The sequence below is a fragment of the Crotalus tigris genome, unplaced genomic scaffold (genome assembly GCF_016545835.1).
Source record: "Crotalus tigris isolate CLP2741 ecotype Arizona unplaced genomic scaffold, ASM1654583v1 scf7180000017541.2806704, whole genome shotgun sequence".
NCBI lineage: Eukaryota > Metazoa > Chordata > Lepidosauria > Squamata > Viperidae > Crotalus > Crotalus tigris.
The window spans coordinates 527,134-553,757 of NW_024096462.1; the positions used below are offsets into that span (position 1 = coordinate 527,134).

Genomic DNA, 26,624 nt, shown 5'->3' on the forward strand with positions numbered 1-26,624 from the left:
ATGAATAAATGTTATACCATAATAGGATTAACTATTTAGAAATATATTTTCGACTGACATGTAAATACTTCATATTTCTTAACACCATTTTAAGAATCAAATTGGTACAAAAACAATATTTACTGAGGATTTAAAAATCAGTAGAAAATACACAGAAGCTGCCTTATACAAATTTGTAAATATACAAGAAGTTAAATCAATTCTGAAGTCAAGAATTTTCTGTTATGACACTTCCACTTCTCTACAATTAAGACTTGTAAATTTATCTTAGGTTTCCAAAGACTTTAATTTATTGAGGCCTGATAAGGTTCGCCCTAACTGATGCATCTCTTTCCACCTCAAGTTCTGAAGTCACAGCTTGCTTATTAGGTTTCAAAGAAGAAAATGTGTAAGAAATTAAGTTCAGAGAAGTGGACTGAGGTCTCAGTTGAGGTGTGCATGAAAGGACGGTAGTAGAAAATTGGGTTTGGTGGGTACAAATTCAAATTCCATCAAAATACACGGAGAAACACCCTGAATTTTTGGCCCACTTTGCTATAATTTTTAAGACATAAAAAGTGATGTTTTTGTGCAGTATATGTGTGACAACAGTCTTTCCGTCCCTGGGAATGAATTGTCTTAAAATTATTCTTTAAATTTGGTGCAAAGCTAACATATTCAAGGTACCATATTTTCCGGCGTATAAGATGACTTTCTAAAGCATTCAAATCGGCACTGAAGTCGGGGGTCGTCTTATACGCTGGAAATTACAGTAGTTTCCGGCGTATAAGACAACTTTCTAGGCATGCAACTTGGCGCCGAAGTCGGGGGTTGTCTTATACGCCGAGTCGTCCAAACGCCAGAAAATACGGTATTTGGTTGAAAGACCACCAGGTGTAAAGAAGCCATCAATAAAACATTTTTATTGTTATACTGATGCTATTTGCCAAGAAAACACCAAGGATGTATCCATTAAAATAGTCATCAATAGCCAAACATGTCTTGATAATGTTAACTTTGGAAAAATATTTCTGGCAAGTAATAATTATTTTGGAACTTCCAATGGTTCTTGCAGGGTGTGATCTCAGTTCAAGACAGCCTCTGCCTTTTAGACAGAACAGTGGGGTACAAGGAGCTCAAATCTCTTAAATCTATTTTGGGCTTTAAAATGTTCTGCAGATTTTTGTACAGGTAGTCCTCGACTTGCAACCACAATTAAACCCCAAATTCGTTATTGTTAAGCGAAACAGTTAAGTGAGTTTTGCCCCATGTTAGGACCTTTCTTGCCACGGTTGTTAAGTGGATCGTGGCAGTTATTAAATTAGTAACACGGTTGCTAAGTGAATCTGGCTTCCCCATTGACTTTGCTTGTCGGAAGGTTGCAAAAAGTGAACACATGACCCCAGGACACTGGAACTGTCATAAATATGAATCAGTTGCCAAGTGTGTGGGTTTTGATCACGTGACCGTGGGGATGCTGCAAGGGTCATAAGTCATTTTTTTCAGTGCCATTGTAACTTCGAACAGTCTCTAGTCCAGGGGTAGGCAACCTTGGCTCTTTTATGACTCGTGGACTTCAACACCCAGAATTCCTGAGCCAGCATGGCTCAGCTTGAAAACCTCTCCCTTTCCCCTCAGCATGGCTGGCTCAGGAATTCTGGGAGTTGAAGTCCATGAGTCATAAAAGAGCCAAGGTTGCCTACCCCTGCAGTAGACAAACTGTAATAAGTCGAGGATTACTTATATCTAATGGATCAAGGAGCTGCAGTTGATTTCAGTATATATTTGGATTATATGATTGCCTCCAAATAACATAGGAACAGCCCTTTTATTTTTTAACAACCCTTAGAGGGAAAACTGAATCTTGATTTGGCCGTTTAATGAACCCGAGTGCAGGGATTGAAAGATTTTTTTCTCTCTTTTTTCTTTTCTTTTTTTTTACAGCTTCATGACGAGCTGGAAAAGGCTGAGAAGGATAGCGCAGAGCTACAAGAGTTTGCAAATGCCATTCTCCAGCAGATAGCCGATCACTGCCCAGACATCCTGGAGCAAGTTGTCAATGCACTTGAGGAATCATCTTGACTGAAGCCAGCACTACTTCTCCACAGCAGCCTGTCAAAGGGTCAGGCCCTCCCAGTACAAGGAGTCATGAGAATAATAAAGCATATGAAAAAGGGAGGAGGGAAAACTCTTGGTGCACCTTTTTATAAACAAATGAACATAAACTGGTAATTCCTCCAGTCGATAATGCCTGCATTCATCTTCTTACTGCCTTTCTCCGTTGGAATATATGCCGCACAGTTACTTTCCCGTTGGCTCTGGGATGTGTCTGCTCTGAAATTTGCCAAGACTAGAAAGTGTGACGAGGCCTTTATTTTGCTTTATTTTACTTTCCAAATAATGAAAATCTTTGGCCTGTGTGGGGAAGTCGATGTCCTCTAATAGTGTCTTATAATTGGCCAACATCCATTTAGCTAGATTTGCTGCTTATGTCTCTAAAGGGGTTTTGATCCTAAAGGAGAGGTGGGAAGTGTCCCATATTCTTAGTGATGCATTCGTTAAATAAGCATGGGATATGTTTTAGTGTTTTCCTTATTATTCTGCTTGTTGTGAGCCTCACTTTTGTTTACCAAATGAGCCATGAAATCTGGTGGCTGTTTCCTTAAGCTCATTTTCTTGGTATTTTAGTCAATTTTACTATAACACTATTGTTGCATTTTTGGTTGAACGGTGCCCTTTTTTTTCACTTCTCTCAATTTTATCTGTTTCTGGGTTCTTGGTGAGTTGCATCATATCCACGGTGGTATCTTCCAGAGCCTCCATCCATGGTTGAGAATTCAGCATAGCTTCTCTACGTGGTATTAGGTTAACATGTTACAGTTCACAGCCTAATTAGGAATCTGAACATGCATTTGAATTGTATTAATAACGAAAATACATTTTGGCTATGGGCGCTGCTAGTTCTATGCATAATTTATTCTTAAAACATTCACTGGAACAAACTTTGGTTTTGCTATATTCCTACGTTCATTAAACTAATTTCCTTATTTCAGGTTTCAGGGTCATGAGGAGCATAAATACGCTCCTTCTTTGACAAAGAATGCAATTTCTCCAATATAGTCTCACTTTTAAAGATTTTTTTCTTCCTTTGGGGATGCTCCATTTCATTCTTCATCCCCTTTTCCTTGCTGCCTGCCTCATCTCTACCCAGCACATGCCTGTGTTCAGATCTGGAAAGCCAGCTCACATGATGTCATATGTACAATTTTGAAAGAATGCAGCAGGGCAAATTAGGTGTTCATGTTGTCTTGGAGATGATTCAGAAAATGGACTGGGCATAAATAAGCTTGGTTTTGAATTATAAACAGTCTTTCTTCTTATAGGTTTCATAATGAAGGGTTCATATTGCTCTTAGTTAGCACCTCCATGGTTTTAGAGATCTGTAATGATAGCTTTAAAGCAATGAGAGCCTCTAGTTAATGCTTTTTGACATAAAAGAGAAGACACTTGAATGATCTTAAGTTGACAGTTGTTTTTACCGGAAGGCATATAGACAGCAACTATACATACTATTCACCCACGTCTCATACCAAAGCCACACCTTTGGCTCTATTGTTTGAATGGCATATTTTGGTAGGACCTGCTGCTTTGAAATCTTCCTGTCAGTTTTCCTTCTTAGTCCCTAATTACTCACTGTAGGAATTTAATGCCGCCTGTAAAACCATCTCAGCCTTCAGGCCTAACATTTTCCACCAGTGCTTATCCTATTGAGTTATATGGTTAGATCTTTAGCTGCCCTTGTTCCCTGTTGTAAAATAATCCATTCTCTGTAGGAAAAGCTCTGGAATTTCCTTATCTCTGGTTGAAATTACTTCTGCTTGTAAACTCAACTGAGATTCTCCTTGATAGCTCTTTGTTTAGTTTTGTTTGAAGGGGGAATTTTTCAAAAAAAAAAAAAAAAGTTAGTTTGTGGTTGTTCCTACATTCTCATGTGCTTATTGCCTTGTTTATGCTAATGCTTCTTAAGCATTTAACTCTTCCCCCACATGTGGCTATACTAATGCAAAACAGGATGTGTTACAAAAAATACTATATTCCGATAACTTCTTAAAGGCCCCCATTGCAATGAAATGGTGATAAATACTATTGTTTGCATTCCATTCACCACATTCGGAGGGGGGGCAGAAATTTGTTAAATTACTCTTATTAATATAGTAGTTGTTGAACCCTTGCCATTCTAACCACAGATCTGGACTGGAGCTCCTGTGTAACTCTTCTTTTCCTTCCTGTATAATTTTTTTTACCCTCTATTGTGGATTCTCTTGCATTTTAAGGATGGATTTAAACTTTCAATAAAAATTTAGGGGAGAGAAAATGCACAAACAAATTCTTATCTGCGAACATTGATCTAAGCAGTAAAATATCCAGGTAGTCTTGATGCCATTTGGAAAGAGGTCCTGTCTTTCTTCATTTTTCTAGGAACCATGGGCCTTAAATGCAAGGTGTGGGCCATGAGTTTATAGAACAATCATCCTATTCTGGTTGGCTATGTCATCTGGGATTTCTGGACACTCTAATCCCAACTTCTCTGGAGGTTGTTAGGAGTAATTCTGGAAGAGCAAGAGCTTCTTATTTCCTTTTGAGCATAAAATAGAAGTTGGTTAACAATCTTGTAGATTTAAGCAACATTGGCACCATTGCAAGACAAAATGAAATGCTCAGACCTATGTCTGGCAATCTGATTTTTCATTGAACAGTCACAGCTTTCCTCAGTTTTGATATCTGCTACAAATAAGAGCAAGCTTTTGTGTCCAGAAAATATACCCCAAGAAGTTTTTCTGGAAAAGCATTCTTTTTTTTTTAATGTGCCTTGTTGCTCACTTCAGTTTTACATGAATTTTATTTAGATTAGCCATGTTAATAGATTTTGTTGGGTAACGAGGCTTGTCTGTTTTGAGAATTGTTTTCCTTTTCTTTTAAGTTCTGAAAAGCTGATTTTCAGTTAATAAAATATGCTCATGATCTTCAAAAATGCTACACAGAGAGAATTTGGCATTTTGTTATTAAATTGGTACAATTAAGAGCTTCTTGAAAGATTAAGGTAATTTCTCATGCCAGCTTCATTGGATTGTTTAATGATCCACGTTCTCACTCTAATTTCATCAAAACCAGGTTTCAAACATTTTTTAAAAAGAAAAGGGAACATCGGCTTCAGAATTATATAGTTATAAAAAAAACAGGAGACATGTCAATGTAAAACACATTTTTTTTCATGATTTGTTACAATCACTACTTTTGGCCCTTGGTTTTTGTGTAGAAATGCCAAGTACTATCTGAAAACTTCCAAAGACTTGCAATAGCTAAGAAACAAAGAGTACAGCAAATAGATGTACCATTAAATACCAATTTTTTTAATGTGGGGAAGGATTAAAGATTGCTGGGAATATATACACATCCGTGTTCATCAGTAGTATTAAACATTTGTTTCTTTTATCTATCAGTTCTAGTATTCTGTCAGGAAAATTTATGTATCTGAACATAAAATAATCTTCTAATCTCGTGAGTAAATCGCCATAGCATAGAATCCTGGAGTGACCTTATCAAATGGAAATAGGATACATTTTTCTCACAGTTGTTGGAATAGAAGTGAAAGTATAGATTTCTGCATATTTAATACATTCTCCTTTGGAAAAGGTGACAGAGCAGAGAAATCAGGCAGTGGGTGGTTTGGGGCTGCCAAATTTACCAAGACAAATTCTTCTCTTGCCAAACACTCAGTCTTTATCAGTGCAACCGGTGCTGCTTTTGTAATAAAACGTTTTTTACTTTTTTCCATTTATAAAGGAAACTGTTACCTTCTGAACAAAATGGCTGTCGACATTTTTTTAAAAAAAAGGATAAAAGCATTTCCGAACTTTTTAGTGTCAAAGCGTAAACATAAGAATACTGATTTTTCCAGTGCGTGTGGTGAGTGCTGTAACCCTGTCATCATTGGTATTCTTGGATCTTTCAGGGTTTTTTAATTTTATTTTTCTGTTTTGTTCTCTGCTTGTCAATTTACTGTCTGTGTGGTCCTCTGGCTGGGACAGTTACTGACTGTGTGTCTATTGTCCGACTTTAAATAAAAAAGGTAGAGTAGAAATTGAAAAGTTGTACTTTAAAAAAAATATAAACACTAAATGTATTGTGCAAAGGAATTCAAATATGAATAGGCAAAGTTGTGAACTCCTCCTTACAATTGTCTTAGGTGGTTCCCAATCTTGTTAATTTTAAGACACATGGACTTCAACTCCCAGAATTCCCCAGCCAGCATGACTAGTTGGGGAATTCTGGAAGTTGAAAGTCCACAGGTCTTAAAGTTGGCAAGATTGGGAAACTCTGGTCTAAGGAAACAGATATTTTAGGTTTAAGTTACCTTTTAGTTGCCTTTGTCAAACTTGAGGAAGACCAAACCAGTGTGGCCTTCATAGGAACATCACTAACCCTTGATTTCCTCATATCACTATGGTAATAAATCCCTTTACAGAGAAACATCAGTCCTGCAATTGTGGGGCATTTTTTTTTGAAGTTTCCTAGTTTTTTTAGTAATGCAAATTTAAATTGAAGGGATGCATGGAAGTTGACATTCATACTCTGAATTTTTTTTATACATAAGTTATATTTCCAATGCCTCTGCCAAGAGTTCCATTGTTTCTTTGAAAATATAATCTTAAAGGGCTTGCCATTGTGGTAGAAGATTTCTACTACTGCTCCATGGTTTGGCTAACATAAATATGCATAGCATAATTAGATTTATTATTGCTGCTAATCATATCTTACAAAACATGAATGTACTTTCAAACATTTAAACCTGGTTTGTTTGGGGAATTCCTATTACCTTTTCCATTTGAAATAACCAGTGTTTCAGCAGAGATGTATCTGATTTACTATCAAGTGTTCCTGCCAGAATAAGAACACTGAATTTATTGCAGATGGTTTGTAATTTCACCCTTGGGACATTCTTATTAATGCTGCATCTTAAAGATTTGAGCCGAGTTTAATTCATAATTGCCTTTAGTTTTTTCCATCTGTTTTTGGCTTAGATGAAGTAATGCATCTTTCAGGCATTCACCAAATAAATTAGAATTCATTGTGAGCATCTCCTTAAATACAAACAGCTCATAAGCTTGATGTACCTATATTAGCAACCAAATTATTGATGGCTTGTACATACCATTTTAAAGATATGATCACATTGGTTCAAGTGAATGAGATGCTCCTATAACCCGAAATGCATGCTGTTAATTCATCCCTGCCAAAATAGTTGGTTATTTTCATCCGTCTTAGTTCATGATAAACTCAGAACACTAAGTTCTGTTTTATCACAGTAATCATGAAGACAGCATTTAGACTGCCATAGGGGTGAAAAATTGTGGGATAGCTCCCCAAAGTTGATATACTGCAGGTGGGTATAGTAAAGATAGGATATTGTTTTTTTTTTTTTTTTTGTCTACTTGGAAAGTGATGTGTTGCACTTTAATAGAGGAGGAGACAACTTTTGCATATATAGTCTGACATACGTTGAGTTCCTTTTGGAAGGACTAGCAGTGGGAGATAATAGATGTCTGTAATACAAGTGCATATGCTGCCTTCAACATATATGTGTTTAATTGATGGAGTCATGTTACTGACAAGATAATGACTTGCAAAGAAATTGTGTTATATATATATTCAACTCTGCCTTGATAATATAAACATTTTGTTCAGTTGTTTCTTTTTTATTAACAAAATTCATGAGATTATAAACTTGTTTAAAAATTAGATGTTATGTCCTTTTTTTATAAAAACAAAAAACAAAACCTTCGTACAGTAAATTTTAAGGTCTCCTATTCCAAGATGTGAAATGTTCTAAGTGATGAATCTTCTGATGTCACAGATGTAGGCATTACACAGAAGATGTGTAGATATGGTGGGAACATCTTGAGAGAGTCGGGGACCAGCATTTTGGTACTTAAGACATGTTGATTATTCCAGTGCTTAACCATAAATGGCACATTGATCTTTATTTTTTTTTTCTGATGGATGAAATTGGCTTGCCTTTTTAGCACAGTGAAGAAGAGCATATCCTTACGAATATGAATAGAGTTTTTACAATACATGGTCCCTTTTGCATCTGGTCCTCAAACTCAACTTCCTTCACTACTAAAAGCAAGGGCTGCTGATACCTCTCCACCTCTAGTGCCCATCATATCTATTTACTTTGTGATAGTTGCCCAAAAGAAAGTCATTCCTTCTACACAATTCTAACCAGGGATAATTCATGGGGCCTAAGATTGTGGCTTGGCCCCCACCCCACCCTGCTATTGACAATGACATTCTAATAAACTGAAAGGGTCAATTGTGTCCTCCCTTTGTGTATTAGAACAAAAATAACTCCCTCTCTCATTAGTCTAATGGTACTGCCTTGGTTTCAAGAGACATTTTCCCATCTGCACCTAACCATGGCCACAAACACAGCCCGGCAATTTTTTCCTGCCAAGTTCCCATAAGGATTGTCCCCAGGTTGCTTAAGAATACATTTCAGCTCAGCAGTTTGAAAAGTCCCAGGGTGTATAAAATGTATAATGCTTGGCACCCACTATTTGGAATGGTGGTTTGTTACAGATGGAAAATATTCTAATTTGGCATAGAATTCTGTTCTGATTCAGTTCTAATTTGGATCTCTAATTAGAGATGTACCGGGGGGGGGGGACATCAGGGCAGAGAGAAGAGAAACATGCTGCATGCCGATTGTATGGATTCAGAAACTTGTGTGGCAAAACTACCTTATTTCTGGCCCACTTAACACCATTTTCCAGGAATTTAAGAGGGATGGATTGCTATGACCTAAAGGTCCTTTACTATTCATTACTCCCTCTCTTTCAAGACAACTTGAAAAGATTCCAGCACTACAAGTATGTTGACAATGACCCTTCTATTAACCTGTACAAGACATGGGAAAGTAGCTGAAATCCACTACTATCACCCCCTTCAGTAAAAGAAAAGAAAAAAATTCAGTTTTTTCATATATAACCAGCTTGTGCTGCTTCCCCCCCCCCTTTAGGATGAGATCTCCTCAATTACAAAGATCTGGGCCATTTTTAAAGTCAATTTACTGAAATACACACATAATTTACAGCCAGAATATGCAAACCAGTGTTCTCTAGTGGATGTTTTCGACCCCAACTGGAGATGGAGTTGATCAAGGGGTGGTTCTGATTGTGTTGCTGCTGCCACTGTCTCATCGCTAAGTGGTCTTGAACTTACGCCATTCTGCAAATCAGGAATATTCTTTGCATGCTGATACAATTTATTACTGTCCCATGGTGTATTTTGGCTTGGTCTTTATTTGTCTTACTGCAACTGTCAAGATAATCAAGACAAACTAATTACATGGTGGCCCAGGGATCACCAAAGGAGCTCAATTGAGTCTGAGCAACATAATACCAAAAGCAGGACAACCAACATGTTATTTTTTTCTGGGTTTCCAGCTGAGATGAATGCAGTGGTTCCCCAAGTTTTGAAAAGTGATGTTTTAAAAAATGTGTTTCTAAATTGCCGGTGGACAGCAGTCCAGGAGGAACAGTTGCATTTTCTCTCATGGTTCTTGAATCTTGAGAAGGGATGCAGTTTGAGAAAAAGGCCTACAGTGGAAGAAGCTATGTCCATTAAAACAGTTGTTACCCAAGTCAAATTCCTTTTTTGCCCAGATAACTTGACAGGACGTCTGATTCCAATACATTTACTGGAAAATAAAGTTCTTTTAGTTTAATAGGAATTCCTTAAGTGAAGGCTTCCTGACTTAATGGGAGCTATGCATTTATACTCCATTGCTCCATTTTGCACTGTTTTATTCATTATTTTGTGCACAGCTCTGCCTATGTGGGAAGAGCAGGAATGCTGTGGTTAATATGCATTAGCATTGCTTTACCCTTCAAAAAGGCAAAAAAAAACCAACCTCATTTTCAGCTCCATCCTGTTACCAAGGTTTGATGACTAGGGTTGGGAGATTTCTATCATACTCCTTTTAAGGGCTTCAAGGTGGAGAGGAAGGGCCTTGAGCCCCGAGGAACAAGACTTCCTGACTCATGCAAGCTAGACAACCCACACACCAATATTATATACAACCTCATTTCTCTCTTAGTAAGGGACATCCTAAAGGTCTAAAGAAATGAGAGATGACATGGTGCTTTTGTTTTAGAGGCTGGATCTAATTTCTTTTTTCCATAATCAAAGTTAGCAGCCCTAACTTTGCTGCCTTTTGAAGTCAGCCATAACTAGAGCAACATGGAAAGAAGACTAATATGCAACGATATGAAAGGAAAGCTTAGTTCAGCTACCTACCCTAGTTTGTCCTAGTCCAGACTAGGCAATGGAGTCTACTTGAGCCAGAACTGAACCATCAAACAGGAGTGAGAACAATTTTTACATGATCCTGAGAAATCTGATCGTGAGGGGGTGGGGTCAGAGAGCTTTAAAGTTCATCTGAGGAGGACCACAGAGAGCTGAGAAAATTCATGCAGTCAGGAAGTCAAAACGTAAATTGCAATATCATTCTCCCAATGAGATTGATGTCCAAGCCTTCTGATTTCCCAGAAATTCCTTAAAACCTGGTTTTGTCAGGCTAAGACTATGAAGCATGGGAATCCTGTGAAAAGGCTATATTGTATTTAAGTAAGATCTTGAAATCACTTTCCCATGTTTTAGTTAATAGAGTTTTATCTTAATTGTTTTTTTATTGTACACTACCTAAAATCAACATTCATGAGATGGACAGCTATATAAACTGGATGTATAAAATAATTTAAACGAACAGCATTAAATGACCATTCCACAAGTGAAAGCACTAACAAATCAAATGTCACCTGTCAGTCTTCTCCAAGCTAATCCTCCAAATGTGAGGATTTCCTAGCCTTAGTTTAGGCATGTTGACACTTGCAGTCCCATATCTAACAGCCATGAAGTTGGAGAAAGTTATCCATATAGCAAGCCATCCTATTTCTTGACTTCACTATTTCTACCTTTCAAAACAAATAGCTTGTGCATTCTAGATCAGGAGTCTTCAAACTTGGCCCTTTTATAACTTGTGGACTTCAAGTCCCAGAATTCTGGGAGTTGAAGTCCACAAGTCATAAAAGGGCCAAGTTTGAAGATCCCTGTTCTAGTTGATCAACAAGATGATGTAATGTTGGGTAATGAATAATTGAGAAATAGTTCTCAAATGCCAGGTATTGATGTATGTTCCTCTGCAGAATAGCAAATTGGAGTAAAAATGATGGGCCTAGATGTTCCAATTAGAATAAGCTAACGTCATAGCTAGCTTTATTATGTCCACCCATGTGTTCAGTGCAACACAGTAACACTGAAAGCTAAATGAGAGTTTATCTTTCCACTACCACTGGGAGTTGTTTGTTTGTTTGTTTTGTTTTCTGGGTGGAGTCAAGATCAATGTCTGTGGAGATTCTCAGTCATCCAGGTCATAGCTGTCTAAATCAGTGGTTCTCAACCTGTGGGTCGGGACCCCATTTGGGGTCGAACGACCATTTCACGGGGGTCGCCAAACCACGCTGTCCGCCATTTTTTCCCCTTTTCCCTAGCTGTCCTACTTCCTCTTATTGGTGGCCACACCCACTTGGGGGTCACCACAACATGGGGAACTGTATTATGGGGTCACGGCATTAGAAAGGTTGAGAACCACTGGTCTAAATGGTGCTTTTTCAAAAAAAAAAAAAAAAAACCATCTGGACTGTTTTTCTTCTTCCGCAAGGAAAAAAACAGTCTAGTTGGTGCTTGAAAAAGCACTTTTGAGAGTCAAGATCAACTTTAGCTACAAGGCTGTTTGCTACGCTGGTCTAACAAATCTGATCTGATTTGATATCATGTTTATTGTTCTAGAAACCTTTAAACATGCAACTGATTTATTGGAGAATTATGTCAATTCCAAATGTGCAACATTCTGCAGCAAAGTGTTTGACTGATTTATTTGAGCATGTATTTAAATGAGTAAGGGTTTTGCAAAGGCATATCCTGATAGAGCTGGCAATCTTTTCAATTTCAGGTTTGGTCACCTTTAGCTGTTCACAATACTCTTGACAAAGTAGATATAGAGCTTCTAACAGGGGGGGGGGAATGGGGAAAAGTGTATTCGTACTGTGTGATGCAGAGTAGTACAAAATATTGGGGGGGGGGAAACCAAGCCAAACCTAACCATTTCAAAGGACATTGTAGGAGAAGAACTGTGCTAGTTTGAGTCTGGAAGTACCTTTTCAAACCAAAACCCTTTCTTAAAAAGCATATGCTTTGGCCAATGCTCCTAACCATGGCCCTACTTACACCACCAGCTTGGCTTAGGAAGTAGAATACCATTTTAATATCATGAAGTGATGCTCTTCATACCCAGAATATGTGCTGCCCCACTCACTCACATACACACATACACGTATGCTAACCTAATTTACTAAGAGAAAAAAACCATATTAAGCCTAACGTTAACACAGCATGCTAAAACAAAGGTACAAAGCATTAATTTAGTTTAGATTTAACCACTGTTGTTTTCAAACTACTGTTTGTGGTTTAGTATGATGTGTGAACACAGGCTGAAGATGCATCAGATACTCAAAGCAATTCAAGGTGGATTCCTAGTCACTGCTACTACTGGATAAATCCATGCCAGAGGAGCAGATAAGCAGGTAGAGATGTTGAGTCATGAGCTTGGAAGCCTTATCATGGAGTCACTATACACCAGCAATCATTTGCAGCAGCCAAGTTCTGATAATATTACTGCCTGCCAAGAATTTAAGAGTTTACTTCAAGTAGATAGTTACGCACCTCGGTTCTAATTTACATGAAAGCTGGGACATGACTGTTGAAGTAAAGGATAGAAAAAGCCTGAACAGCATTCTTCAAAATGAAAAAGGTCTTCTGCAGTCATGACATAAGCCTAAGACTGAAAATCAGGCTTGTCAGATGCTATATTCTTTCTATCCTGCTCTATGGAGTAGAGAGTCGGTCTCTGACAGAAGGCCACCTGAAGAGACTAGAAGCATTTGAAATGTGGATTTACAGGTGGCTGTTACGTATAAGCTGGGTTGACAAGATCAGAAATAATGAGGTGATAAGCCGCCTGGGAAAGCCAAGGGAAATCATCAAAACAATTAAAAAACGAAAATTAGAATATTTCGGACATGTGATGCGACACCCAGAAAAATACAGCATACTCCATTTAATCCTCTAGGGAAAGATCGAAGGCAAACGAGGTCCAGGCAGAAGAAGAACATCATGGCTTAAAAATCTAAGGGATTGGTTTGGACAAAACTCGGCAGCACTTTTTCGTGCGGCTTCTGATAAAAACAGGATCGCCAACAGGATCGCCAACGTCCGATAACGGATATGGCACAAGAAGAAGAAGATAGTTACTGATTCTGCAAAAATGGGGTTCCTGTCATCATACTCAGAAGTAAACAATTTTTATTTCTTGAACAAGAAAAACATAGCAAGCAGTTGAACAGCTTCTTTATGCTTCTCTTAAGTTATCGAGACAATTCCTTCATAGCTACCTAATTTGCAAAATTTCCCCAGGGTGCAAGTTTTTAAAAACAGAAGGCATAATAGAAAATCATCAATAAAGATCAATTGAGACTTTTGTTTCCTTTTTGAAATAGAAGATTCAGAAATCAAGTATCCATGAGAAAACCTTTCTGCACCCTCAACTATGAGTGATGGTATCAATCAGGTTGGGGATGCTGAATCTAAAATAGTGTTTCTCAAACTTGGCCCCCTTAAGATGTGTGGACTTCAACTCCCAGAATTCCTCAGCCAAGCCATGATATGAAACACTGATCTAAAACAGCCTAATAATGATGAATTATTACTCATTTCTAATTTTAAAAACTCGGAAAAAACAAATATGGGTTATATGCATTTAACAGATTGTGAAATGTAGCATTAGTCTAAAGTAATACCAATTGGAAAAAAAATATATCTTCTTGCTGGCATTGCCCCACCTAAGATCAGGAGAGAATTAGCAGCAGATGCTGAGATAATTCAGCAGGAGAACAATCCTTGACATTGTCTCAATGGACATATGCCCTAAGCCTGCCGACTCAGATCTGGCAACAGTTTTATGGCAAGAACAAACATTCTTGAGTGTACACAAGAACAAAATTGAACTAAAAGATAGAGGAAGGAGACTGTGCAAGGAATAACATTAAAGGAGTATATGGCTGAGGGATCTGACCTCCCTTATACTACTTGGAGGACCCTGAATAGGTTGAGAGCTGGAGTGCCTAAATGAAAAACCAATACACTCAAGTGGAGATTCTTAGTGGATAACAACTTTCTATGGGAATATGGAGAGACACAGAGCCCAGCCAATCTGGTAGTAGCATGTCGGCTACTACCAGAAACATGTACCAGTAATGATTTAGTTTTGGCCAATGACAAAGCCAAGAAGGTGGCTTCATTCTGGCAGTTTAAAGTTTGATCTAGACCAGGGGTGTCAAACTGCCGGCCCGCGGGCCAGTTTCATCCTACCGGAGCCGTGCCCACGCAAGTTTGACATCCCTGATCTAGACACAGAAGAAATCTGAAGTAATTGACTGTATGAAACATTCATTGAAATCTGCATCAGATCCAAATATAGCTTTTTATGCTTAATCTTGTGAGGTCCTGAATGCATTGAAGAGCTTACTTTAAAACAGACTCTTGAAGCTAACTTCCACAGAACAGCTTCTATCCCTGGTGCAGCAAACCATAATTCATTACAAGAGTTGAAAGATGGGATGGATGCTAAAAGCAAGGCCAGTCGGTCAATGGAGACACCCAAGTAGCTTTTTAAAAAACAAAATGGAGACAGTGCTCTGTTTGCATGTCTCTTGGAGATGGATGATTTCCCACTTAATGCCGGAAAGTATAAACAACATGCTTTGTTTTTGTTTGCTTTGAAAGACTTTCAGATAAGTACTAAATAACAAGATCTGCAACAAATAGAGCTAAAAGCCTAACATTGCACTTAATCCCAAAGCTAACTTTCAATCTGATTCAAGCCATGCCATGAAAGAGGGCGTGCTTTTCGTCTGGGGTGTGGTTTGGTTTTGTGTAGGTTTGCAATAAGGATTTACAAGGAAGCTACAATGTTAGATGAGGCAGCAGAGCTGGCAATCAACCTCTGGCCCCATTAGATGCGAAACGGGACCAGATTGGTAGAAAGGAGGTGGAAGGTGCAATGAAGAAACAAGTTTTAAAAAAAAGTTTGTTCCTGTCATTGAACTAAAATTTCATTACAGTATCTAATGCATTTTCTACATTCTTCAATGAATCACTTCCATGAAAACAATTATGTACTGCTATGTAATAATGGTAGCATTTTACTCTTGATTTTATCATAATGACGATGGCCTTGCTGTCCCTCTCTCCTATGTAGCTACTCAAAACTGTTGCTCTCCAATTTTATTGGAAATACAATTACCACAATTCTAGATAGATCATTCTAGGATTTGCCTTAAATAAACAACGAATGAAGCACAGGACATTTTTCGCTACTCTGTGCAATACCTAGCTCATAAACTAATGTCACTCACATATCCAGCAAATATGTTTGTTTCCGCTGTGGATGTGGAAGTTCTCGTTTTGTCTTTGCCTGGGGTTTGTATATTTTGCTTTTAATAACATGTACATTTAATGCTGATTCTTATATTTTTATACTGATAATTTTACATATGTGTTGTTTTATTGTTGTATATAAGAGTCACTTTTTGTGAGCTAGGCAGCTTTACAAGTTTGATTAATAATGAAGGACTCAGTGGATAGATAAAACTACCAAATCTAATCATCTGGCTGACCGTGCGACCAACCATAATGATAAATAATAATTGACAAAATCATCATCAGTCCATTGCAAAAGGCAGCTTTTCTTGGAACAGCTCGTACTCATTACTTTTTTCAGTGCTGTTGTGACTTCAAACGGTCAGTAAATGAATACTTGTAAGTCAAGGACTACCTCTATGTGTGATGCATGGCCAGAGTGTGCAACCATACCATATTTCCAAATCAAGCTGAGATAACTGTAGCCTGAAGCTTTCCTTCTTCCAAGGGTCCACCTTTCCTTCCCTCCTTATATATTCCTAGGTGTGCAGTTAACAAGTAGGCTGGCTTGGTCGCTCAAGAGCGAGACACTGGTGAGACAGGCATAGCAGTGCCTGCATTTTCTGCGTCGCATGAGAAAAGCACACCTTCCTTCCCCTGTCCTGATCACTTTCTACAGGGGAATGATCGAGAGCATCCTGTCATACAGCATCACAGTCTGGTTTGGAAGCATCACTGCTTCAGACAGGAAGGCGGTACAGAGAGTGGTGAGGATGGCCGAAAAGATCATTGGCAGATCCCTCCCTCCCATCCAGGACATAGCACAGAAGCGTTGCTTGAGCAGGGTCCATAAGATTACACATTCTCTTCACAACCTGTTTTCCCTGTTACCTCCTGGGAGGAGGCTTCATGGTATCCGAAGCAGAACATCCAGATTCAGCCATAGTTTCATTCCATATAGCATTAACCTTGTGAACTCTCAAGCTTCCTCCTTCCGTTATACATTCAAGATGGATAGTGTTTAATATTCATATGTTATGTATATGTAGGGGTGTAGGTCTATACACATATTGTATATAGTATCTTTAGCTATGTGTCATGTATATGTTCACTTTGAGAGCAGGCAACTAAATTTCATTTTTGATGTGTGTCGTGCCCACAGTAAAAAAATGACAATAAAGGTTATCTTATCTTATCTTATCTTATATCTTATCTCGTATCTTATTTTATCATCTTATCATATCTTATCTTATCCTATCTTGCCTTGCCTTATCTTATCTTAAACTATAAAGCTTTAACAGCTACATTTTTGCTTATTTTGAATAATTATTTTTGCAAAGTCAGAATTTTCTTGTAAACTCTGTCTCTATGCAACTATTAATTTGCTTGCACATCTATAGTGTACATTACCAACAAGTTTCTTAGAAATTAGTATGTCTGTAGGATATCATTAGTGCATTTTTCAGTTGGTTCAAGTTCTAAATGCTGGAAGATTCATTTTACTCTTTAAAAGTGCCTATGTAATACCATGGATTGAATATATAGACATATGTCATGCTTTACTAAATTACTCAAGAGAAGCAAAACTATGGGTTGTGTAGACCCGTGTTTTTCAAACTTGGCACCTTTAAGATCTGTGGTCTTCACCTCCCTTGCCAGCTGGAGAATTCTGGGAGTTGAAGTCCTCACATCTTAAAGCTGCTTGGTTTGCAAAAAAAAAATTAATACAGACCAATCCAAACACCTGCTTATTTGCTCCGATTCCATGAATAAATGTATCAGGTTATGTAAAATACTATGGCATCTTACAGAAAGGCTACTCTTGAAATAATTAAGAGGTCATTATAAGAATAGGCCCATGTGCTGCATGACTAAAGGGTATGCCATACAGTATATATCTTTTCGGTGGATAAAATAGCTTTTCCCAAACTTGATGGCCTCCAGATGTGTTAGACCTCCGCTCCTATAATTCCACAATCAGCATGGTATTTGGTTGTGCAATTGAGAATTCTGGCATTTGAAGTCCAACACCCCTGGAGGGCCTTAAGTTGAGGCATGCAGAAATAAATGATTTCTGTGGATTTACTCTCTCCTAGACACAGCTGGGACTGCTCACCCACTTCTTCCTTTTCATCATCCATCACAGCTGTCCTTACATGAAGAACAGTCTGCCGTACTCTGAGAGTGATATCTAAGCACATCTTAGATAAATCTTTGGGATGGGGGAATTTCATTTTTCCCAGCTTTTAACTATCCTTGGATTGATAGGGTGGAAGAATTTGAACTGGCGGCCAGAAATAAATCCGTGCTTGCAGAATGCCAGTTATTTCTGAATATTCAAAACATACTGTGTTCTTTTTTTATAGAGAAAGCTACATTTGCTTTCATACCTTCTCCATTCTGTGTTTTGGCTTATTTGCTTTGGATACTGGTTATAGTTCAGCCTTGGAACACCTGGTATTACGAAGTCTGTGCCACATGATAACTACACCCAAAGGTGGACCGATTGCCTGGGAAGCCTACTCTCTATTACTGGAATTAATCAATAATTATAAATACTGTAATGGTATCAGCAATGGCACAACAAACCTTTATGATATTCCATTGGATAAGACCAAGCGCCTTTGTTGAATCAAGTATCTTGTTACTTACCATTGTCAATAAGCATCTGAGAAGCCAGCCAGCAGGTCTGGAGAGCAAATGCTATACATGACCACTAGTAATTGGTATTCAAAAATGCTGCCTCTGATACTAGAAAAAAAACATATAAGCAGGCTTTTAAAATCTCATATATTGGCTTATTCCTCTTCATGTCCTTCACATTCTAAAAGATTAGTGAGATAAAACTTAAAAAAGATACCTCAACTGTTCTTCAATTCTAATTCTTCAGGAACCATCTCTGATTTCATGTTCCATCTCAGCAAGGTACATTGGTTAGTAAGGAAACAATATGTCCCGACTAATCCTGTTAAAAAGATGAAGAAAATGGTTAACGGAGGCATATATTTTAACTTATAAGCACAGCCCCCACAGATGATAACTGATGAAGTTTAAGATATGCAAGCCTGATTAATATGAGGTGTTAAGCTGACCTCTAAGTCAGATCTCACTGTTACTGTTCCCATAATATACTTAGTCCATCAACCACTAAATCGGTCAAATCTTACCTCTATTTCTGGCAGAACACAATCATGTCGAGCCAAAAATTATATCTAGGAAGTGCCCAGTTTCCCATGACCCTTCACACTGGCAGAATACAAGAAAGACTTAATGACTTCACTGCTAGACAGGCAGCAATAAGCTTGGTTTGAACTGTGTAGTCAATCAGTGATTGGGAAGTGTCTCCTATGGACCAGTACCGGGCCGCGGCATGCCAGCAACCGGGCCGCACAAACAAGCAAAGCCCCATCCGCGAGATGCAGGCAGAACACAAAACCATGCCCCCTCCTGTCCACAGAAAAACCTCTCTCCACAGAACCGGTCCTTGGTGCCCAAAACGTTAAGGACCTCTGTCCTATGCTGCCAAGCATGCAGATAGGTCAGTTGGGTTCCCACAACACAATCAGATGGAATTGATTTCATTTTGTATGTGGCTGAGACCATCTGAATTCTCATCCCTAAGGTTTTTTCATGGTATTCTCACAACCCACTAAACTCCAATTAACCATCCAGTTACCCATGTTGTTAAAATAAGACTTGGCTTCTCATAAGCCATTCTCAGCTGTAGTACTTCCATATGAAAAAAGATAACCTTGGCTTAATATATATTTATTTAGCATAGAGTGAGAACATGACAGAAAAGAAATAAACATATGCACCCAACCCATGACATTTTATAGAAAACTTGGGGGGTATGGCAGTGGCCTCATAACTGAGTGCCCAATTCATCTAGCTAGGCAATTGCCTCTGGTGCTGCTTTGTGCAGATCTTCCAGGGAACCAGAGAGTGCACATTGTGGGCAATCTTTCACAATATGTTTAATAGTTTGCATATAAGCATCACAATCACAACAAGAGGACTCTTTCCATCCCCACTGATACAGGGCAGAGGCACTTCTTCCAGTATCCTACCTAATTCTGTTCAATTTTATCCAGGCAGAGCAAGGCAGATCAAAACCAGGCAGAAGGTTCACCAATGGTCAGGCCACAAGAAGGTACCTTGAACCATTCCTCTCTCCAGGCATTCTCAGAGTTAAATTGGCTAGATGTTAAGTGCATAGCGTTTTCCATGCTGGCCTATGGGATTTCAATCTTGACATTAATAGATTGTGCAAGTGAGAATCTACCAGAGTATTGAGCTTCGTCTCTCACAACTCACAGTCAGCATTCTTTAGCTTTGTTCTTTTGATGTGGTTGCTCTTTTACCATCCAAGTTGCTCTTCTAGGATGCTGGATTGGAATATGTAGAGGAAACTGCTGGAAGGGGGGGGGGAGAGAACAGTGATCTTTGTCTGGAAGAGTGTTGGGAACCCTTCATCAACATAAGAACACATGCAGGCACAAACACAGTCTGGCCAGCAGGCCCTCAAGCTCCGAAAAAGTCAAAGGTCAATTTGAAAAATGGTTTATTGCCAACAATTTCTGAGGATTGAACCAAAGGAATAGAAGGACAGAAAGGAAGAGGATATGAATCGGAGGAAGAAGAGCACAGATCTCTTCTATGTACTGTTTAACTTTACAAGACCTCCCAGCATCTCCGCCTTAATGATAGCAATAAAAATAAGGACTGAGAATGGCGCCCACTGAGATTGTATTATGGCCCTCCAGCCATGTAATGTTGGTTAAAGCTGATAAAAGCCTAAAACAAGGATTTTAAAACTATTTGTGGGTCCACCCCACCCCCCCTCAACTAAACAAACAGAAACCAGATACTCTTGTTTTAGTGTCTGTCATAAGGCCTCAGATGACAGTATTTAGCTCCTTCTGTTGAGCTGGTGCTTTGATGTAACTAGACTGGTTCTCTCAGTGGAACTCTATATGGACTCCATTCTATCAATTCTTTTTAAGTACTAGAAGTTGTACTTGGATGCTCTGCATACAATGTATATATTTTGCCATCGACAATCCCCTGCTCAAAATGGTACTAATACTTGAATTACCAAAGTAGCATATATTTTACCCTCGACTTGAAAAAAATATACCTTGTATAGCCATTTTTTCAGCATCTTGTTCTGATGTTAAACATGCTTTTCTATCCATTCGGTTTTATCTGATATACCCTTTTTTAAGAGAATATTACTAGGGTTATAGATTGTAGCAGAATATTAAGATACAGGCACTCTCTTAATTATGCTGGACTCAAGCCACCTAAGAATTGAAAGATTATCACCAACAAAATGAATTAAATTCAGAATGCAATTGGAAGTTGAAAACTGATACTTTGGTCTCCTACCTTCTCTCAAGCACAGGGTTCAAAGGACAGCGACATTGGTCTACTGGAACAACAGCAAAAACCTGTCTTTTGATGCCTTGAAGGTTAACACATTTACTATCTCCTGTGTTTTTGTGGATCACAGTTCACCGTTGATGCAATATTAAATCAGACTTTAAGGTGCCACCAGACAATGTATTTGTCTAACCACCAAATTCACAAACGCATTGGTCACTCAGTGCATCCTGATTGCTCATCGGTCTTTACCAAGACTTGCATAGGACCCACAACTTATATATCCTGACTCATGCTTTCGGCTACTTAAGTATTTTGTTAATACCCACACGATACCCCTTGTGTTTAGTTCACAAGGCTTTAAAGGGGGTTAGCCTAATACAATTACTATCAACAACTATTAGTTATGATAACCAAGGTAGCAGGAAAGACTAATTTAATAGGCCAGGCCAATTTCAAGTAGTAAAATGTTTAAATCACTACATATCTCTCATTAAGTATATATCTGTTGAAGAATCCAGTATAGGGAAATTCAAGGAAAAAACAGTTTTAAAAGTTTAGTTTAGTTATACTAACTAAAACATCTAGTAACTCACCAAAGCAAGCCTGCAGGTACCACATACCATAACAAGGTCCTAACACTTTGGAATCTATCTGAAGACAAAGGAGATTTCAGAACAGAAACCTGTTCTTATGAGAGTTGGGTTAATCCTCAGCTAGAAAAATAACAATGGATGAATTAATATCTGAGATGATCCAATAAAAGGCTAAATTAAAAGAGGAAAGGCCACATTGTCACAAGCAGATCTTACTGACATTTGTCTAGTGGAACCAGAAGTAATTTGAGGTAGGTGTAGCATTAAAAATCAAGTAGGTCATGCTGAAAAAGATAGGTTACCCCAAAGTTTGAGGGCAAAGAATTTTCCAGTCCTAATTCGGTTCTCTAGCCCACGGTTCAGCAGTCTGGATTTTAGTTTTTAAAATTCTCAGCAATGACTAGCTTGGCCAGAGAATTCTGAAGGATGAAATCCAGACATCTAGAAAGCATATATTTTAGGAAAGGCTGTTCTAATCACTATACCAGTCTGGCTGTTAGATCTGGCAATGAAGAGTGCTCAGTCCTGATGTTCACTGGATGATTGTGATAAACCATTTTAGCTCAACCTAAGCTGCCTCAAGAAAGGCTTTGAGACGAATACTGAACTAAAAGAAGAAGACAAATATATGATATACCCTACAAACACATATCTAACAAGTTAAGAAAGACTAAAGAACATTTCAACATTCTTTCTTATGGCTAAAAGCTTCTGTTGTTTTATAAGAAACCGCTTCCAGAAAACCGTGTTTCTGTCTCTGTTCCCTGCTTAGCATCATGCTAATTGTATAGTTAAATGAACAAAGTTCCGCTTTACTCAAACATTCGTTCTCTAAATATTTGCAACATTCCCCAAGTGCGATTTGGATGAATGATACTGCCTCTCTGTCTTTGCAATTGCACAATTAAGATTAAACCCAAAGAAAATAGAAACCCAGCCCGTGGGAGATCTTATGGATTCTACAAAAGCCTTGCATTCTTGGCAATGTTGCCTCATGTAGGTTTGGGATAGATGGGGAAAGGACTCACCATAAGGCCATACCCTATAACAGGAGTCCCCAACCCCATGGTACCGGGCCATGGCATGCCAGCAACCGGTCCACACAGACAAGCAAAGCCCCATCCATGGGATGCAGGCAGCACACAAAACATGCACCATCCAGTCCGCGGAAAAACCTTTCTCCATGGAACCGATCCCTGGTGCCCAAAACGTTGGGGACCTCTGCCCTATAATCATAGTATTCTGTAAAACAGAATGGTCAGATGAAGAGACCCTGATTCAGTAGACAATCGGGTCTTTTCTTCTCATCAGTTCTCCAATCCTTAAAGGGCCCTAATTTGGGACTTTAGACAGCCACCGTCAAGCAGAACGGACTACGTACTCCTTGGGTGTAGTTGTGTGATGCAGTTGAACTACACCTGGGGAGAGAATGTAAACATCAATTTGTCTCCTGGGGAAAATGAGAGAAGGCAAATATTATAAACTGTACCTGGCTTTGCTTTGAAGTGCACTTTGAATAATGATTCAGTCACTCCTGAATCGTGAAGGGTATCTTCCGCACATCAGTGATGCTTTGTTGCTCCCAGATCTCAAAATGGAAGGCTCATGTTGACTTTCTTTATTTCTGCAGATTAGGTGTGCAACCTGAAGTAGGATGGAAAACTGGTATTATGGTATTCCCATAATACATTTGACTGCATGAAGTTAGCTTGATTTGTGTTATACAGCATTTGTTTGGGGTTAAACCTGACTCTTGGTGTGTTACTGACTACGTCAACTGACTCCATTTTAGTATTTCCATAACACACAATCCTTTGGACAAAACTGAGCATGTTTTTTGAGAACAGGGCCCAAAACAATCTTGTGACATCTTATAGTCTAATACACGTATTATCACTCAAACTTTCTTGGACTAATAATTCATTAGTTCCATGACATAGTCCTGTAAACACAAGGACTATGATACAAGTGATACAGATACAAGTGAATACCTACATATCTACATGCAGCACACACAGAACATAGTGTGTTTTATATTTCTCAGTAAGTAACTATAGATTTGCACATAGCACTAGAGCACGTTTTGTTGAAAAAAGCTACAAATTAAGCTGTAGATCAGAGATGACCAATATTTTGGAGGCTGGTGTGTGCATTTAAGATATACGTGTTTCAGAGCCAATATGGTACAGTGGTTAGGTGATAGCCTGGCATGGAAATTCATTGAGTACTTTGAGCCAGTTACTCTATCACCTTTTGAAGGTAGTCCGGTTTGGAAGTGTGCCTAGCTAAACTAATTCTACTTTACTGTTAAGTTACATTAACATAGATTTGCAAGTCTGAAAATACATTCCTTCCCCATCACTTTTACACCCCAAGAAACTAGGGAGGATTACTTTGAGATGTTTGCTATGCCCACATTCCTTCTATGGGCTAAGCTGCTCTTATCTGACCATTCTCCAGCTGTTGCTGTTCCCCTCTTCCCCCAAGGTCATCTTCACATACCATTAAGCTCTCAGCTCAACCTTCTTCACAGGTTGTGGTGGTGATGACAAATTGGAGGAGGAAATACTGTGTATTGCTCCTTTAGCTTCCAAAGAAAAAGTAAAATAAGTAAAAAGCATACAATATCTAAGCTGCAAAATTTAGACAACCATGAGATGCTAGTAAAGAGATACAGGACACTCCCATTTTTCACCATCTAGTGATCATCCGGATTTTTATAGCCCTGGTATATGTGTGTATCTTGTCAAGGATTTGTCAGGTTTGCTTCTATTTTACCGTGGGATGTTTGGGGAGATTTCTTTACTGCTTTAAACTACAATAAATGGACATTGCACGTTTCTGTGTTACCCACATCACATCAGAATGCGGTGAAATTCTATCATATATTTTCAGCAACTGACATTGACGGAAGATCCTCAGGTCTAAAAAAGAAGAGGTTTTGTGAACATGCTGCCCTGCAAATCTCAAACTAGCCATACACACCATTAACCACAATGACTGAGTTCATACAACACTCTAAACCCAAACCACAAAACCACATTATGGCTTACCACAATGTGTGAATCCAGCTACACAAGCACACACATGAAAGATTTAGATTTGTTGTGAGATGGCAAGCACAAAGAAAATGTTGGGATTGGGAAAAAATAGACCAAAGACCGTTTGATGTGGTTCTGATCATACCCCCTCCAACAAAAAGCATTTCATCAAGAGGAAGTGGTTAACTTCTGGGCAGATACTTCCACAATACTGCAACAGCTGCCTTTTGATGCCAAGTTTAGCTTCTTATCTATACTTAAAAGTTTTTTATATTATTTTTGAGAAAAATAAGACTCCAGTTGTCACACTGCCAATCATTCTCAACTGGACAACTTTTTAATCTGAACTAGGTAATTACAAGTTTTGCTGATTGTAGTAAAGTACACGATAATTTAATGTAAAATAATATTTGTAACGCCCTTTGTACTCACATGCAACCACTGTAAACTGAGCTTTCAGTTTATGCTGATGTTGAAAGTGTCGGAAGACTGCTGAAAGAGCCTCAGCAGTCTTCTCCAATCTAGTGCCCCCCAGATGTGTGAACTGAAAGATCTGGAGAGCATCAGGTAAAGGCAAGCTTGTACTTAAGGATAACAACAACCATATTGTTCATTGCCAGGATGAAGGAAACATAGTAGAAATTAATCACTTATTAAGGGATCGTTTTGATTTTACAGATAGTTCCTTGACTTACAAGCATTTGTTTAGTGACCATTCATAGTTATAATAGCACTGAAAGATGTGACTTGTGACCAGACCTCACATTTATGACAGTTGCAGCATCCCTATGATCCTGTGATTAAATTCAGGCGCTTGGCAACCAGCATGTATTTATGATGGTTGCAGCGCCTGGGATCATGTGATCACCATTTTCAATCTTCCCAGACAGCTGCTGACAAGCAAAGTCAATAAGGGAAGCTAGATTCACTGAACAATCATGTGATTCACCTAACTGCAATGATTCACTTAACAACCAGGGCAAAAGAGGTCATAAAATCAAACCTGACTCATTTAACAATTGCCCTGTTTAACAATGGAAATTCTAATACAACGTAAGTCGCAAGTCAAGGACTGTTTCTACTAGTAAAAGACACATGTTGATTCCCACATTTTAGAATATTTGAGTTGGCATTGAGTTGGTGTATCTAAATGGCCCAAGATAATTTTAACAATAAAGTGATTGTTGTTGATGATGTTACCTAACTAGTTTGGTAATGAAATGTCTGCAAAAAAAATCCCACCAAGCCCAGAGAGCACCAAGGCCTCCATTGAAACCTGTGTATGTAAGTAACAACAATACCTTTAAGTAACTGTACATTGTCTTTAAGGCAAACTCTTTTTTAGAGACTAGCAACTTATTTCTTTACTCCAAAATACTTCATTCCAGAACTTTAAAAGTTCTGATGTACTTAGCCTAGATAGCTCTGTTGATTCTGTTGAGTGGAGGCTTGGATTTTTCCCCAGTGAAAGAAAGGCACATGTTTAGGATATAAAGGAATAAGATGCAGTTGCAGAAATGATAATGTTTCCATTGGAAAATGGAAAGAGTAAATTACATTAAAGCAATTTTCTCAAGGTTGCTTTCTCAGCCTTGGCAACTTTTAAATTGTATAGACTTCAACTCGCAGAATTCTCCATATACCGTAGCTACTGCATTCTAGAGTATAATTTAGTACATATGGGCTTGGGTAAATCTCTGGCTAGCTTTCCAAATGCACATCATAAACATGAAGTTTGTACTGAGAACTTACGAAAGGGAAGCAAAAAGTTGCCCAACTGAGGAGAAGCTATAGTTCACTGATAGATCTGAATGCCAAGAGTGCCAATCAAGCCCTACCTCTGTTGTCTGAGAGGGATGGGAACTGCAATTACAAAGACATAGGGGGCAAGATATTGTAGAAGGCGAGTTTATTCCATTTATAGTCATCAGGAAGTGTGTTGCACTTTGTTATTGATTAAAAAGGAATGCTGCTCTCCCAGGAAATTTGAGTGTCTCATCATTGGTGTTTCCCAGAAATCGGA

At 38.5% G+C, this 26,624-nt stretch overlaps 1 protein-coding gene and 1 long non-coding RNA gene across 13 annotated transcripts in view; one reads left to right on the forward strand and one right to left on the reverse strand.

Annotated features, from left to right (window-relative positions):
- Positions 1-7,724, forward strand: part of ERC1 (ELKS/RAB6-interacting/CAST family member 1) — a 140,114-nt gene extending 132,390 nt beyond the window's left edge. For 6 of the 11 annotated variants that reach the window (XM_039356299.1, XM_039356134.1, XM_039356211.1 and 3 more), the window contains one exon: positions 1,924-2,061. In XM_039356299.1, the coding sequence (XP_039212233.1) occupies positions 1,924-2,061 (138 nt within the window). Of the gene's footprint in view, positions 1-1,923 lie in introns of all 11 variants that reach the window. The other 5 variants (XM_039356915.1, XM_039356565.1, XM_039356740.1 and 2 more) reach the window with 1 other exon arrangement.
- Positions 7,450-26,624, reverse strand: part of LOC120314803 — a 33,898-nt gene continuing 14,723 nt past the window's right edge. The window contains exons 2-6 of one of the 2 annotated variants that reach the window (XR_005558532.1): positions 24,063-24,147; positions 23,050-23,204; positions 18,440-18,544; positions 18,232-18,330; positions 7,450-9,360 (exon numbers count right to left, since the gene is read on the reverse strand). This is a non-coding gene — a long non-coding RNA (uncharacterized LOC120314803). The remainder of the gene's footprint in view (positions 9,361-18,231; positions 18,331-18,439; positions 18,545-23,049; positions 23,205-24,062; positions 24,148-26,624) is intronic. The other variant, XR_005558543.1, reaches the window with a different exon arrangement.